The sequence below is a fragment of the Pygocentrus nattereri genome, chromosome 5, assembly GCF_015220715.1.
Source record: "Pygocentrus nattereri isolate fPygNat1 chromosome 5, fPygNat1.pri, whole genome shotgun sequence".
Lineage (NCBI taxonomy): Eukaryota > Metazoa > Chordata > Actinopteri > Characiformes > Serrasalmidae > Pygocentrus > Pygocentrus nattereri.
In genome coordinates this window covers 14,928,225-14,943,233 of record NC_051215.1, presented here as the reverse complement: position 1 = coordinate 14,943,233, position 15,009 = coordinate 14,928,225, and the positions used below count along the sequence as shown (strand labels likewise).

At 39.0% G+C, this 15,009-nt stretch overlaps 1 protein-coding gene across 3 annotated transcripts in view; it reads right to left on the bottom strand.

The window, feature by feature from the left end:
- Nucleotides 1–9,396: 9,396 nt before the first annotated feature.
- arhgap10 (Rho GTPase activating protein 10) overlaps nucleotides 9,397–15,009 on the bottom strand; it is a 127,230-nt gene continuing 121,617 nt past the window's right edge. For 2 of the 3 annotated variants that reach the window (XM_037538883.1, XM_017701444.1), the window contains 2 exons: nucleotides 14,679–14,770; nucleotides 9,397–10,603 (listed from right to left, as the gene is read on the bottom strand). In XM_037538883.1, the coding sequence (XP_037394780.1) occupies nucleotides 10,515–10,603; nucleotides 14,679–14,770 (181 nt within the window). In that variant the 3' untranslated portion in view covers nucleotides 9,397–10,514. Of the gene's footprint in view, nucleotides 10,604–11,076; nucleotides 11,135–14,678; nucleotides 14,771–15,009 lie in introns of all 3 variants that reach the window. The other variant, XM_037538884.1, reaches the window with a different exon arrangement.

The window sequence follows — 15,009 nt, the reverse complement described above, 5'->3', positions numbered from 1 at the left end:
CCTGTTCCAACATGACTGCGCACCAGAGCACAAAGCAAGGTCTATAAAGACATGGATGAGCAAGTTTGGTGGGAAAGAACTTGACTGGCCTGCACAGACTCCTGACCTCAACCCGATAGAACACCTTTGAGATGAATTAGAGCGGAGACTACGAGCCAGGCCTTCCCGTCCAACCTCTCAAATGCATTTCTGGATGAATGGTCAAAACTTCCCATAAACACACTCCTAAACCTTGTGGAAAGCCTTCCCAGAAGAGGTGAAGCTGTTATAGCTGCAAAGGGTGGGCTGACATAATATTAAACCCTATGAGTTAAGAATGGGATGTCACTCAAGGTCATATGTGTGTGATGGCAGACCACTGAATACTTTTGGAAATATAGTGTTTGTACATAGGTGGGTAAGTAAGCATGTAGGAAGGTAGGGATCTTGGTATGTATGTCGGTAGGTAAGTATGTAGATATTTAAGTTGGTAGGTAGATAAATAAATAAGTAGGTAGGGAGATATCTAGGTATGTATGTAGGTAGTTAGCTGAGGATGTAAGTTTGTACGTAGGTTGGTATGTAAGTAAGTATATTCGTAGGTAAGTAGGTAGGTATGTAGACAGGTAGGTATGTATGTAGGTATGTCTGTAAGTAGGTAGGTAGGTACGTATGTAAGTAGGTTTGTAGGTAGGAATGTAGGTAGGTAGGTGAGAATGTATGGATATAGTTATATAGATTTTTAGGTAGGCATTTAAGCAGGGAAGTGGGTATGTAGGAATGTGTGTTGGTAGGTTGGCATTGAAGCAAGGATGTGAGTAGGTAGGTAATTAGTTTGGTTAAATTCCAAGGGCAAGATTCAATTTGATGTCAGTGTTGTATTCAGAATTAAATGTCTTGATTCTGCATAGCTCTTATTATACTATATTTGCATTTATAATTCACAATCTGTGAAGTTTAAATGCAAAATATGTCTGCTGCTGCAAAACTTTGTCTCTCCAGTGGTAACTTCAGAGGAGAAGGAGAAACATTCATAACTTTAAATGGAATTTAATGGAACATGATTTATTTCCAAGGATTTTTTACTGCTTCATTCATCCTGATATGTTAAAACATTGCCAAAGAGAGCTGACTTTTTCAAATTCTTTAAAAAATGGAATGTAACAATATACTTAATTTTAGAGTCTAGACATCCAAACATATAAGAGCTGTAAATGTGCAAATCAGGCAGCTTTATATATTTGTTCAATTTCACATTCCATTCAAGTTTCAGTTGGTTGTTTGTGTGTCCATGAGTGTGTGTGTGTGTGTGTGTGTTTGTGTGTGTGTGTGTGTGTGTGTGTGTGTGTGTGCATTTCTACTAGGATTTGCTGAGTGTGAATGATGGCGGGGATGCTGGTGGATTTTGGGCTGCAGCTCTATCTGATCCACAGATACAGCAGTGGAAAAGTCAGAGTGGGTGGTGAGGGGTGAAGGAATAAAGGAAATGGAGGAGAAGCCAAGAATGAAGATGTGCCATTGGAGAGAGGGGGGGGGGGGGGGGGGGGGGGGGGAAGGAAAATGGATAAAAAAAAATACCTTGATAAAGTGTGTGGCAAAGTCCAACGGAAAATGAAGATGAGGGCAAATAAAACGTGTTCTGACACATGTATTAGGGAGGGAGAGAGAGCTAGAGTAAGAGTAAGGAGAGAGAGAAAGTGAGGAAAGAGAAACTTCTGCTTAAAGGCAAATACATGCTCTGAAGAAAAGAAACACTAAACGAAATAAATTGTATTTATAGAGTGTGTATCTGGAGCAAAAAAGGGTGTATGTGTGTGTGAGAGGGGCATTTAAAAAAAAGTTCTTATCTGCATTCATTGGCGCAGCAGAAAGTTGGCAATGTGAAAGTGCCTTGCAGAAAGAGCAAGAGAGAAACGCACAAAAGCATTAACAATATAACACCTCCCTGCCTCCGGAGAGAAAATTCCCCATTAACCTTGTTAGAAGGCGAAAGCTGAAAGCGTGGTGCTCGCCAGCCTGCGAGAGGAGACTGTATTACTTTTGCTCTTTTGCGCAAATCCGCGGCCCACTCAAAATCTTCCCCAGACTGGAGAGCACTGCCAGATAAACAGAATCTATTGGATCAGGCAGATTTCAGCACAGAGCACAGCTTCACACATGCTGCCTCTCTTTGCCCCACTTTCTCTCTTTCTCTCTACTGAGCAAAATTAAAAAGATAGAAGGATAGAAACAAACTAGGATAGAGACAGAGAGATGGAGAGAGTGCTAGAGAGAGAAGGAGAGATGAGGAGAAAAGCAAATTGAAAAACATGGAAGAGTGAGAAGGAAGAGAGAGAGATAGACAGAGAGAGAGTGAGAGTGAGAGATGGAACAGTGAGAAAAAGGAACACTGAGACAGAAATAAGAACTGAAAAGCCAGGAAAGAAACTGAGAAATGCAACAATGAAATAGAAAGTCGAGAGAGAGAAAGGGATGGGAAGAAATTCAGAAGAATGAAGAAAGCAAAAAAGAAGAAGACTGAGAAGGAGAAATACAGAGAGTGAGAAAAAGACTGAAAAACATATGGAAAGAGAGAGAAGAGAGGTAAGAGGGAGAAAACTGACACAAACTGAAAAAAAAAACATTAACGAGAGAAATAGAGAAGACAAAGTGATGAAAAAGAAGAGAGAGGAGAAAGCGATCAGAGAGAAAGAAAACAGAGAGACAGCCAAACAGAAGTAACAGTATCTCTACTGTTAAACGTCTAACTCAAGACACAGTAGGGTACACCATCAAACAGATATTACAGCATCTCTACAGTTAACCATCAAACAGAAAGTACAGTATAAATACAGTTAACCATCAAACAGATATTACAGCATCTCTACAGTTAACCATCAAACAGAAAGTACAGTATAACTACAGTTAACCATCAAACAGATATTACAGCATCTCTACAGTTAACCATCATACAGATATTACAGCATCTCTACAGTTAACCATCAAACCGATGTTACAGCATCTCTACAGTTAACCATCATACAGATATTACAGCATCTCTACAGTTAACCATCAAACCGATGTTACAGCATCTCTACAGTTAACCATCATACAGATATTACAGCATCTCTACAGTTAACCATCAAACCGATGTTATAGCATCTCTACAGTTAACCATCATACAGATATTACAGCATCTCTACAGTTAACCATAAACCGATGTTACAGCATCTCTACAGTTAACCATCCAATAGACATTACAGCATCTCTACAGTTAACCATCATACAGATATTACAGCATCTCTACAGTTAACCATAAACAGATATTACAGCATCTCTACAGTTAACCATAAACCGATGTTACAGCATCTCTACAGTTAACCATCAAACAGATATTACAGCATCTCTACAGTTAACCATCAAACAGATATTACAGCATCTCTACAGTTAACCATAAACTGATGTTACAGCATCTCTACAGTTAACCATCAAACAGATATTACAGCATCTCTACAGTTAACCATCAAACAGAAAGTACAGTATAACTACAGTTAACCATCAAACAGATATTACAGCATCTCTACAGTTAACCATCAAACAGGCATTACAGCATCTCTACAGTCAACCATCAAACAGATATTACAGCATCTCTACAGTTAACCATCAAACAGATATTACAGCATCTCAACAGTTAACCATCAAGCAGATATTACAGCATCTCTACAGTTAACCATCAAGCAGATATTACAGCATCTCTACAGTTAACCATCAAACAGATATTACAGCATCTCTACAGTTAACCATCAGACAGCATGTTCAGTCTCTCTCTCTGTGTCAGTGTAGACAGTTCATAGTAATATAAATGCTGAGTGTGTCTGTGGTTGAGTCTGCCTCAGCAGAGGTTGTGAGGATATCAGTCTGCAGTGGAAAACAAGGAAATGAAGGAGCAGAAGAGAAAAGTAAAGTGATGAAATGGGAAAGTAGATGATTAACACAGAATGAGAAGAGAAAGTCAAAGAAAGGAGAATAAGAAAGAAGAAGAGTAAAAAGGAAAAGGAGAGGAGGAGGAGAAGAGTGAGAGAAGGGAAGGAGGAGAACAAAGGTGAAACAAACAAAATAGTACACAGAAGAGATGAGAGAAGAGAAGAAAGGAGAAAGAAAAGAGAGGATATGGCAAAGTATTGAAGAGAAGGGGCAAAGGCTGAGAGATGCAGGTTTGGCAGGCTGTCGGGTGCTCTGGGGAAAATGAAATAAAAACAGAGTTTGCTAGATAATACTAGAGTACACAACAACATCTACAAGGGAGATTAGACACTGCACTGTACCTCTCTCTCTCTCTCTCTCTCTCTCTCTCTCTCTCTCTCGCTCTCTCGCTCTCTCTCTCGTATTGAGCACAGTCATGCTGAGAGAGTCATTGAGAGACAGGAGATATAATAACAGATAACAGGTGAGAGCGGGAACAAGAGAGTCTGTTTGGTGATGAAAATAATCACTTGGTTCCAACTCAAGTCATCAGAGGGTTTTCCTTCATTCATTCATTGGTTCACTCATTAATTTGTTTATTTTTATTATTAATAAGGAAACAAGGTAGAGTTATATAAAGATAGGGAAAGAGGGGAACAAATGAGAAAAAGGCAAAAAGCAAGAACGAGAGAGAGCGCAAGAAAAAATAATGTGAAAAGAGACAGCACGAGAAAACAAAAAAGTGAGAGATGAAAATGAAAGAGTGAGAGAGTGAGTGTGTGTGTGTGTGTATGTGTGTGTGTGAGAGAGAGAATGAGATAAAGAAAAAAGATGGAGAGAGATGATGAGAAAATGGAAAAGTGAGTGAGTGAGAGTGAATCTGGCTGTAGCTCCTGCAGTGGCAGATGAAGTGTGTGTGTGGAGTGGGAGGGGGTGGAGAGAGGGAGGGATGGGGATGGAGGGATGGAGAGAAGGGATGTGTGTGTGTGTGCCCACCTCATTAGCCGTGGCTCATTTGATTATGTAAGCAGGCGGTGCTGTGACACTGGGTCTATTTTTAGCGTCTCTCCCACGCCCCATCCCGACCAGACTCACCCTGTTACGGAGTCAGAGTCTGCAGCTACATCGTCGCTCCATAATTATGTAATACGTGACAGACACAGACACGCACTGAGACACATTTCTCAGCGGCCTGGAAGACACTTGTACACTAATGATACGTACAGCACACCAATGTGTAATAGCATTCACACACAGACAGACACATACACACGGTGAGCTGAAGCCTGGGGGTGATCTGTGCACTAATTACACAGACAGAACACATTTACACATGCAAGAGAAAAGGAAGAAAAGAAAGCAGAAAGAAAAAGTGTTAGTGTGCTGGAGCAGCATTCTAGTTAAAATTACAGACAGAGCCAGAAGCACTTTCAGCAAAATCTGAGAATGTAACTTCAGAATTCCTGTGTAAAGCTCTTGGCTACACCATATCTATGATCACATGGGTCAGAGCAGCATGTTGGATAAAGATCAGTGGCGAATTGTAACAAAGTACATGTACTTCATTACTGTATTTAAGTGGCTTTTCAAGCATATTGCGGTGTCAGCATAGAAGGAGATGCAATGGTGTCAGAAGTGGGATCTGAACACCTCTAAGTAAGATTATTGTAGTGTGGGAGTAGAAGGAAACACAATGGTGTCAGAAGTAGAATTCGAACCCATGCCTCCAAGGAAGGCTATTGTGGTGTGGATGTAGAAGGAAACGCAATGGTGTCAGAAGTGGGATTATTGCTGCTATGAAGTGCTCTTTTATTTACACAAACAGACAAGGCATAAACAAACACATCCAGGGAGCAGGCAGGTCACTGCAAGCCATACATGTTTTCCTTAAGGCAGTTACATAAATCCCCACTTACCCACAACCAACACAAAAAAAACACACACAAAATACTGTCAATACATACACACATCTGAACCAATAAACACAACCAACACAACAACAAATATCTCAGCAGAGGGAAGGGCAGAATGTGTGGTGTAGCTCTGCATACCATGCCCCTAAAACCCCTTCTGCAGCATGGAGGCAAGTGGTAGCTGCCACAATATTCAAAGGGCCATAATCATAACCACTGAATTTTCTATTTCCTTCATGAATATATGAAGTTCTCTAAAGAAGCTGGTCAATCAGCTGGTTTGATTTACTAAATAAAAAGATACACAATCCTCTACCGAAAACACATGCTGCACATTTTAGCGCTCACTTACTACTTAATTGCTGAATTTTACAAAAGAAAAAAAAAACTTTTTCAAACAAATGTGGCTGGAGCAAATATTTTAAATGAACAGAAAATGTGCATTACATTTTACAAAAAATGTTACATTAAAAGTCCACCTTAAAATGAAAAACTTATTTAAAACTTATTAAAACTTATAAAACTTACTTAAAACTCACTTATTTCTGTATATGCTTTTTGAAGAAAGCCAGAGAGCTAACTTCAAGGAGGCCAAATACCCTGTCTGTATTCATTAACCTCCGCATCAGTGCTTTTATTTACCCCTGGGGATTCCCAGCGGTTGTATGGTGCTTTTGTGTAATACAGGCAACTCTCAAATCATTATTTATGTAAAACCTGCTCTTCAGACCCAGACCCTTCAATGAACATGAAGCTAAATATACCCAAAGAAATTAGTGCACAGCTGCTTTGTATTAACATTTGGAGTATTTTGTAACAGAGACAAATGGAACATTAGAAACATTGCTTGGAGAGTTTCAAAACAAGGTAAGGTGTCCCTGAACTTTTAACAGGCAGTGTTAGTGTAGCTGTGCAGGAGCTGGGTGTGGATCACCATTCAAGACCTAGGCCAGCCGCTTGCCCACACCATGAGCAGGCTGTGGCAAGGCAACTCTAATTCGACAGGAAACGATGCTTTAATCCATGTAGTGAAAAAAAGAGGCTGAAATGGAAAAAGTGCATAGCTGCTTCAGGGGCAGCTGTGTATGTGTGGGAGAGAGAGAGAGAGAGAGAGAGAGAGAGAGAGAGAGAGAGAGGGTGAGAGGATAGTGCAGTGTGTAGCATGTGGTGTAATGTAATAGTGTGACCCTGCTACTCTGTATGTGTGCGGAAACTAAAAACAGCTGCAGGGGGACACGGTTATCGTGGTGAAAGGATGCAGGGTTAAGGTGTTCAGGGGAAAAAAAACAGTGGATAATGGATGAGTTATCCACACAATACACAATAAAATCCTCTCTCAAATAATAACAATAGCATTATTATTATTATTATTATTATTATTATCATCATGACCATTATTATTCTTATTATTATTACTATTTATTGTATTCCCCCTTACACATTGGAAAATCTGCTAAAGCCACTGTAAACAATGCTGTAACAGTAGTGGCATTTCAATTTTTTTAAAATTGCAGGCTGTCTTTGCAAAAACACAATCAATTTTGTTTAAATTGGTCATTTTAATGCATGACCAAAGAATTCTTTCACAATTTCCACTTACTGTCTGTGACAGCAAATAAAACAGTGTATATCTGACTTCAGTTGGTTATACCAGTAAAACTCATCATGACTGTTACCACAATAATTTTTCTACACACACTAAACTCATCTCAAGACAATAAACATCACAGGAAGCTGCACCTGACTGATACATTGGTTGGCTGTTAATATCTGCCAGTATTGTTGATCCCCAGTTTTTGTTTTATTCTTATTTTATTATTTCAAAATCACTATTCAAACACATGATCTTCCAAATATAGAACAAATTCTTTCAGGGAGCCAATATGAGTCACCCCTGTTTAAATACATGACATCAGAGGAAAGTCTTCAGGGACGTCTTGTCCTTCAGAGGCCTAATGATTTCTGTGAAATAAAAAAAAATTGTGATTGTAATTTATAGATTCTGTTTATTTATAATCATATATAATCATATCTAATCATACAAGCACTGCTTGTGGTGCTTAAACTGTGTATTACTGTAATCTATTTTTGGGTCTTCTTCCAGCCATAAAAAACCCAGATGGAAAAGCCAGAAATTCAAAAAGAATAAAAAAAAGGCAGAAAAAAGTTTTAACACCAGACAAGGTGGAAAAGTTGGTTTATCCTATCAGAATTCTTTGCCCTTATTGGATTTAGTGGGTGAGGGTGGAGTGGAACAGCAACTCCAACCTTGGTTAAATGGGCCTGGTGTTTCTGAACTGTAGGGTACAGTCATGTGCAGCTGACAGAGTAAAACTGCCCTACTGAAAGCTAATAAAGGGTTATTCCCCTCTATTGTATACGCCACGCATAGTATGTGAAACTCTTAGGTGCGCACTGGTATCTACCCCACACACTGATTGTGCCGTGTAGGCGTTGTTTCCTCTCTATTTCTAAGCAGCACATGATCCAGCATACGCTGCTTTTCCCACCTGAAAGCTCTGGCTCGGTTGGCGAAGGTGCAGCACATCATAACAAACGCCATGCGGGAATCACAGCAGAGAATGGTAATATTAACATGTACCTTCTGAATGCACAAGTGACAATCCGTCCTCAACAGTTACAGCAGTTTCTACTTTCTTTGACCTTGCCACTTTGTAATGAGCTACAAACTGGAGCAGACAAATGGAGCGGACCGCTTGCCAAACACCACAAGTGATGCGATTTTTTAAAATTTGGGTATAGGAGCAGCTGATGGAAATATAGATTCATTCACATTTTGATGAACTTTTAAGCAAATTTGTGAAACATTGAATCGAAACCCAAGTAATGTTAGGTTTCGGCTGGAAACAAAGCCTAGGACTTTTTCCTCTGTGGTATCTAGGTAGATACAGCCAAACTCCCATTTGTTAGGTCCTCAGGAGCTGAAAGGCCTAACATCAAAGATTAACCATTAGAATGATTAGAAACTGACAGAAGAATCAAGCAACTATGCTTTGGTTTCTACCAGTACTGTAATTTTTAGCCTTTTTAAATTGGTATCACTCATGCCAGGTATTAATAGAACATGCAAAGTATTCAAAAATAATAAAAGCCAAGATTAGATGTTACCATTATATTAACAACACAACTATTTTACCAACTCAATTTAAATTTAAAAGATCTCTTGTGCTATTGGATTTTCTAAGTGCTAAAAAGCTTCTAATTTATCCATTTACTGTTATTCAGCTGTTTAGAGCCTATTATGACCATCTTTTTACACAGGGAAAAGCAATGACTAAAGGCATGGTGCCACTCTCGTTTATTCGGCTTGTCTATGCATGTAAAACAGAAACATAAATCATGCTGTCGAGGCAGGTAAACACGACCTTATGTGGAATATTGTCCATATTCATGTTGCGTGCTTGGACGCAGTGTCTTCTGTCTACATCCATTCTGAAAGCGCTCTTTTATTTTTGATCAAATGACACAGTCGGCAGTGTTCAGCTGCCCTAAATGAGGGACGCTTCGTTCAGGGTCCAAATAAATAGGAATAAAATACACGTAACAATAAAATGCCTTTATTTATTTAACATTGATCAACAGGATATACAACAATACAAAAATCAAACCAATGCCAAAACCTTTACAGATGTTATAAATCACTGTCTTAAATTACTGCAGTGGTGCTCAGTTACAAATATGAAGCAGATGAATAAAATGCTCTTAGAAAAATGAGATTGCCTCATTAAACTGCAGCGTGAGTGACTCCTGCATGGCTGTCTCTGCGAGTGTCTTGGCAAGAGGAGCAGCACAAATCTTTTACCCAGCTGTAGAGGATTTCATACATGCACTTGACCTTTACTAAAGAGTGATAATACAATACAACACAAATGTAAGACCTGGCAATACTGCATCTATGCTCACTGTGAAATCATTCTGTTTACATGTTTATTCATTTTGGACGATGGGGCAGTTGTTTTTTAATACCATAAAAAAAACATTTTACGCTATGTACAATAAAAATAAGTTCGAACCAAACCCTTGGACAACGTCAAAGAGAGGATGCAAAGTGAGTTTAAGGCACAGCATTTCAATGCAATACAAACTCTAAAACGTACTTATAACTATGTGCATAACGTGCTCAACAAACACCATCAAACTCAACATCAGGAGTGCTTCAAACAAAAAAAAATGTATAGCCAAGACAACCCTTCTCAAAGCTATGTTGTATTGATTATCACACATATATTTCACTTGAATGCACATTAGGTATTCAAATAAGCCAACTGTGTCAATTAAATAATATAAAATACAATATACACCCATGCAGTAAATCCAAATTGTCCAATTAAAACCACAAAAAAAGAGCAGAATACAGGAAGACAATATATATATATATATATATGTATATAGACGACTCTGGCATTAATTCTCGCCTCCACTGCACTTGGTATGTACAGCTTCAAACTCTGCACCATATGCATGGGATCAGAGTCTTATTCGTTTGCGTTATACTTTAAGACAACAAAGGTTGCCACATCCATATTTAGTCCTAAAAAAAACCCTAGATAGGTCACTCAGAATAGATGAGGAGGAGAAAGTGGGAGAAATTAGGTATATAAAGCCAGGGCCACACCATGGATACCATGAATATAGAGTGTTCTTTCTTTTTGTCCTGTGTTACAGTATTTCCACGTAGTTTTCAGGGATGAGGCCTCGTTTACCCTCCAGTTCTCCTTCCAGCCAGCCTGGCTCACGGGACAGAGTCACTGCAAGAAAGGGGAGGTCCACAAATAAGTCAGAAACCAGACAAGTTACAACACCATCCATTTCAGTCTACATCAGTAAACTGAAGGCTTATTATTCAGTTATTAATCAGTAAGTACTATGAATTACTGGGTAGTAGAGGGCAACAATATGACTTGTGCGTGTGATATGCTTTTCTGAGCATATTGTGGGTATCATCAGTAGAGATCACTGACCATAATTAGTACTTAATTACGTAATTGAGTAATTAACATGATTTGGATAAAAAATAAAAAAATATATTTTGAAAAAAAAAAAAAGGTTCCTACTTTTGATCATAGTTTTAATGTGGCTGTACCAGTGCAGCATGTTGGTGTGTCAAAACACCATGATATGTACTGTGAATCATATGTTTCTACCCACATCTACTGGGAATTACTACATTAGTAATGTGTAAGTTATGCAGTTTTGATGTCAGTGGTGCACTGGAGAGAACCTTGCTGACTTCTTGATGTCTTTACAGTGGTGGTGGCAGGAACCAGGAGTCTCGCTGTCTACAACACAAATATAACCATTTCATTTACTATCCAGTGAACCTGTACATTTTTAGTTTTGTAATGTTGAGGGCAAAATAGTGGTAAATCTGAAAAATTCAATTTTCTCTAGATGCTACTTCACCTTACAACACCCTGTCTGTACCTTTCCTTCAAAAATGGCACATAAAGGACATTTTAGGGTAAAAATGAATTCCCAAAACTGTCATAAAACGATGTCTCTGATGTTACCACTAGAAATAAAATCTCTTTTAGAGGCCTTAAACTCTCCAGACATCTGGTTCACAACACCACCACTGTGAACAATTCCAAACAACTTCTCTAGAACACAGCATTTCACATTAAACCACATATTAGCTACTGAAAATGCAAAGTTTTGCAAAGTTCTCCTTTATGACGCATTATTCAGTAACACACACACACTTTCTAAACCATTTCCCTCCTGGCTTACAGGGTTGTTCAAGTTAAGTGATACGTTTTTAATCCCACAAACGGGGAAATTCCACCTCTGCATTTAACCCATCCGTGAAGTGAAACACCACATACACACTAGTGAATACACACACTAGGGGGCAGTGAGCACACTTGCCTAGAGCGGTGGGCAGCCCTATCCATGGCGCCCTGGGAGCGACTGGGGGTTAGGTGTCTTGCTCAAGGACACCTCAGTCATGGACTGTCGGCACTGGGGATCGAACCTGCAACCTTCCGGTCACAGAGCCAGATCCCTAACCTCCAGCCCATGACTGCCCCCAGTATTCAGTAAATACTCTTAAAAAAGATGGTGCTCCAAGGGTTCTTTAGTAAAGAAAATGGTTATATATAGAATCATTAACATGGAGTGCAATTATTGGCTGTAGTTATGGTAACATTTTCCCCATATATCACCCAATATATCATGCACACCTAAGCTAAACTGCAGGGTTATAGTTCTTGTCGATCTTAAGTCCTGATATGAAACATTTTTCTACGTTCTGTAGCTCCGAGAGCAACATATTCACATGCAGACTCTTACAGTTTCAGGGGTTAATGTTTGAAGAGTATAATTACTGTGTAAAGCTTGCTAATTTGCTGGCCATTAGCATGGGTCTGTGGTGCAGCTAGGTAAAGTTAAAAGCCAGAACGAGGGAGTTTGACCTTTAACCAAAGTGGGTGGAAGAGAAGTTTCAACCTGCAGCAATGCTGCCACAATGACCAAGGCCTAAGGCTCGGTTAGATGCCACGAGAAAGTCAGATGCTTTAAAGAAGAGCAACGGTATTTGTTTCACCTGCAAGGCTGGTTAGAGTAGCATCCAAGTACAGAGTACACTATGATTCTTCATTTTCAATGATAATTACAATAGCCAGCACTCAGGGTCTCAGCAAACTTTGTGTGGGCAGTAAGCAGCTGCCATGAATGCCAAAAAACAGTTATAGGACAGTAGGAAAATGTAAAATCATAATATCATGGGTTTTGGTATTACTGCTGTATTGTTACAAAATACTGAAAATGTTTAAAAGCACTAACACATATTGGCCATTATTCCATCACTGTTATGTATAAACAAATCTTGCCATAAAGTCAACTCGCAAATTTCAATGACATTTTTGTTATTCAACAGTTTCATCTTGGGCATATATGTATGATCGAATTCATGCCTTTATTACCCCTTTGCTGAATTTTTCCTTTCATAACCCTCCAAATATCATCTGTGGACGCAGCGATGAACTGTGTTTACAGACAGTGGTTTACAGAAGTGTTTCTGAGCCCATGCAGTGATTTCCACTACAGAATCATGTCGGTTTGTAAGGCCGTGCTGCCTGAGGGCCCAAAGATCACAGCCAGCCAATACTGTTTTTTGGTCTTGTCCCTTGCATACAGAGATTTCTCCAGATTCTTTGAATCTTTTAAATGTTATGTACCATAGATGATGAAAATCAAATGTTCTTTGCTATTTTACAGCGAGAAATATTATTCTTGAATTGTTGCACCATTTGCCCCACAATCTTTCACAGAGTGGTGAACCCCTTCTCATCTTTACTTCTGAAAGATTCAGCCTCTCTGGGCTCTCTCTCTTTTCTACGCAGTCATGGTACTGACCTGTTGACAATTAACCACCAGGTGTTTTTTTTAGCATTACACAACTTTAACAGCATGTTGTTGCCCCTGTCCCAACTTTTTTGGAATGTGTTGTTGGCATCAAATTTAAAATGGCAAATATTTTTCAATTAACAATACATTTTCTCAGATTCACCATTTGATATGTTATCTTTGTGCTATTTTAAATGAAATACAGGGTTTAAATGATCTGCACATAAATTGCATTTATTTGTATTTACATTTTGCATCCCAACTTTGTTAGAAATAGGGTTGTATTAAACTGTGTTTTTGTTCACTTTCAAACAAATAACAACACATACAAAACTGTGTAGAAGCATTTCATACACTGCAATAATACAGTGTTTAAATATGTTATTTTAGGAAAAGAATCACACAACACAGTCACATTATTCTACCATCTTAAAAAACTAAGCCATTTTGTTTATTTCACATTTTATTCTTTCCAGTTATTGTAATTTTAATACTGTAAAGTCAGGTCAGTAGGGGGAACAGTACAGTCACCGCTTGACCTCAAACTGCGACAATGAGCATAAACTCACGAGCTGCTGAACGAATTAAGATGTGCTTCATGTAAATGATATGCAAATGAGATTCAAATATGCTTCATTTCATGCACTGAAGCTGCTTCATTAGTTGTGCTCAGATCTTCCACATCACACAAAAGTTTCATGAATCGCACACAGTAGTTTTACATCATTAAAGGTGGTCAAATCTGCATTCTTTAGGCAATATTGATGAATAAGGACCACTGACATCGTTTCACCACAAGCTTTATACTGATAGAAGTTTTGTAATCTCTTGTATCAACTCATTTTCATGATATCAAATACTTCTTGCATTTTCTTCTGGCGCACCAATATATTTTCATTTCTTAAAAGCTGAGAAAGTCCTGATGAAGCAAAAGCATTCAGATGAGCATCTGTGGAGAGTGAAATATATCCTTTATTTACTTCTATTATAAATATTTTTAAAAAGATGTTACTTGAATTATAAAAATCTGATTATATGAGTATCATTAATGCATCAACTGTATGTATTATTATATTGGTATATCGATATCATTAACCTGGTAACCATCCCTCACCTGCCAAAGAAAGACTTTCCTGAGAAAGGAACAGTTAATACATTCACACACAGGTAAAGTTAAAGACAAAGCAAGTCCCAGAGCGTGTCTGCTTGTGTGATAAAAGCAGTGAAAAACAATACTCGCAGCCAGAAACCCTCATTTCCTCTCTGCATGATTATAACTTTGTCTCGTCCTCTGTGGACTGATTCAGCAGGACACTCTCCTTCTCCCTCCCTTTCCACCCCGTCCCCCCGTTCCCCTTCTCTATGGCGATATGAGATCAGATTTTCAGTCAGCCAACTGCTTGGTCCGGCAAATCCAATATCCCGGCGGTTTCGGGGCGAGCAAGTGAGCGAGTGGCCGATAACACTCCCACTTACCGGCATGGAAGATTGCTCCGACCTGGAAGGAAAGTTCCGAATCGTGCTCAGCCTCGCACGGGTACACAGCCTTGGCTTTCATCAGGGTGACACTGAAAAATGGAGGCAATCAGTTAGTGGACTGCTTCGCCTTTTCAGAAAAAGGAGGGGGGACTAGGACGCTTTTCAATCTGATGACTGCTCTTGATTCAGACAGAGAAAGGGTGTGTGTGTATTGTTTCTAAAAGGAAGAACAAGGCAGAGAGGCAGCGTCACTGGAAGCAATCTGCATCTTTTTAAAACACTTCTTACACACAGAAGAGAGTTGCTGTCAGAATAAAACCTTGAATTT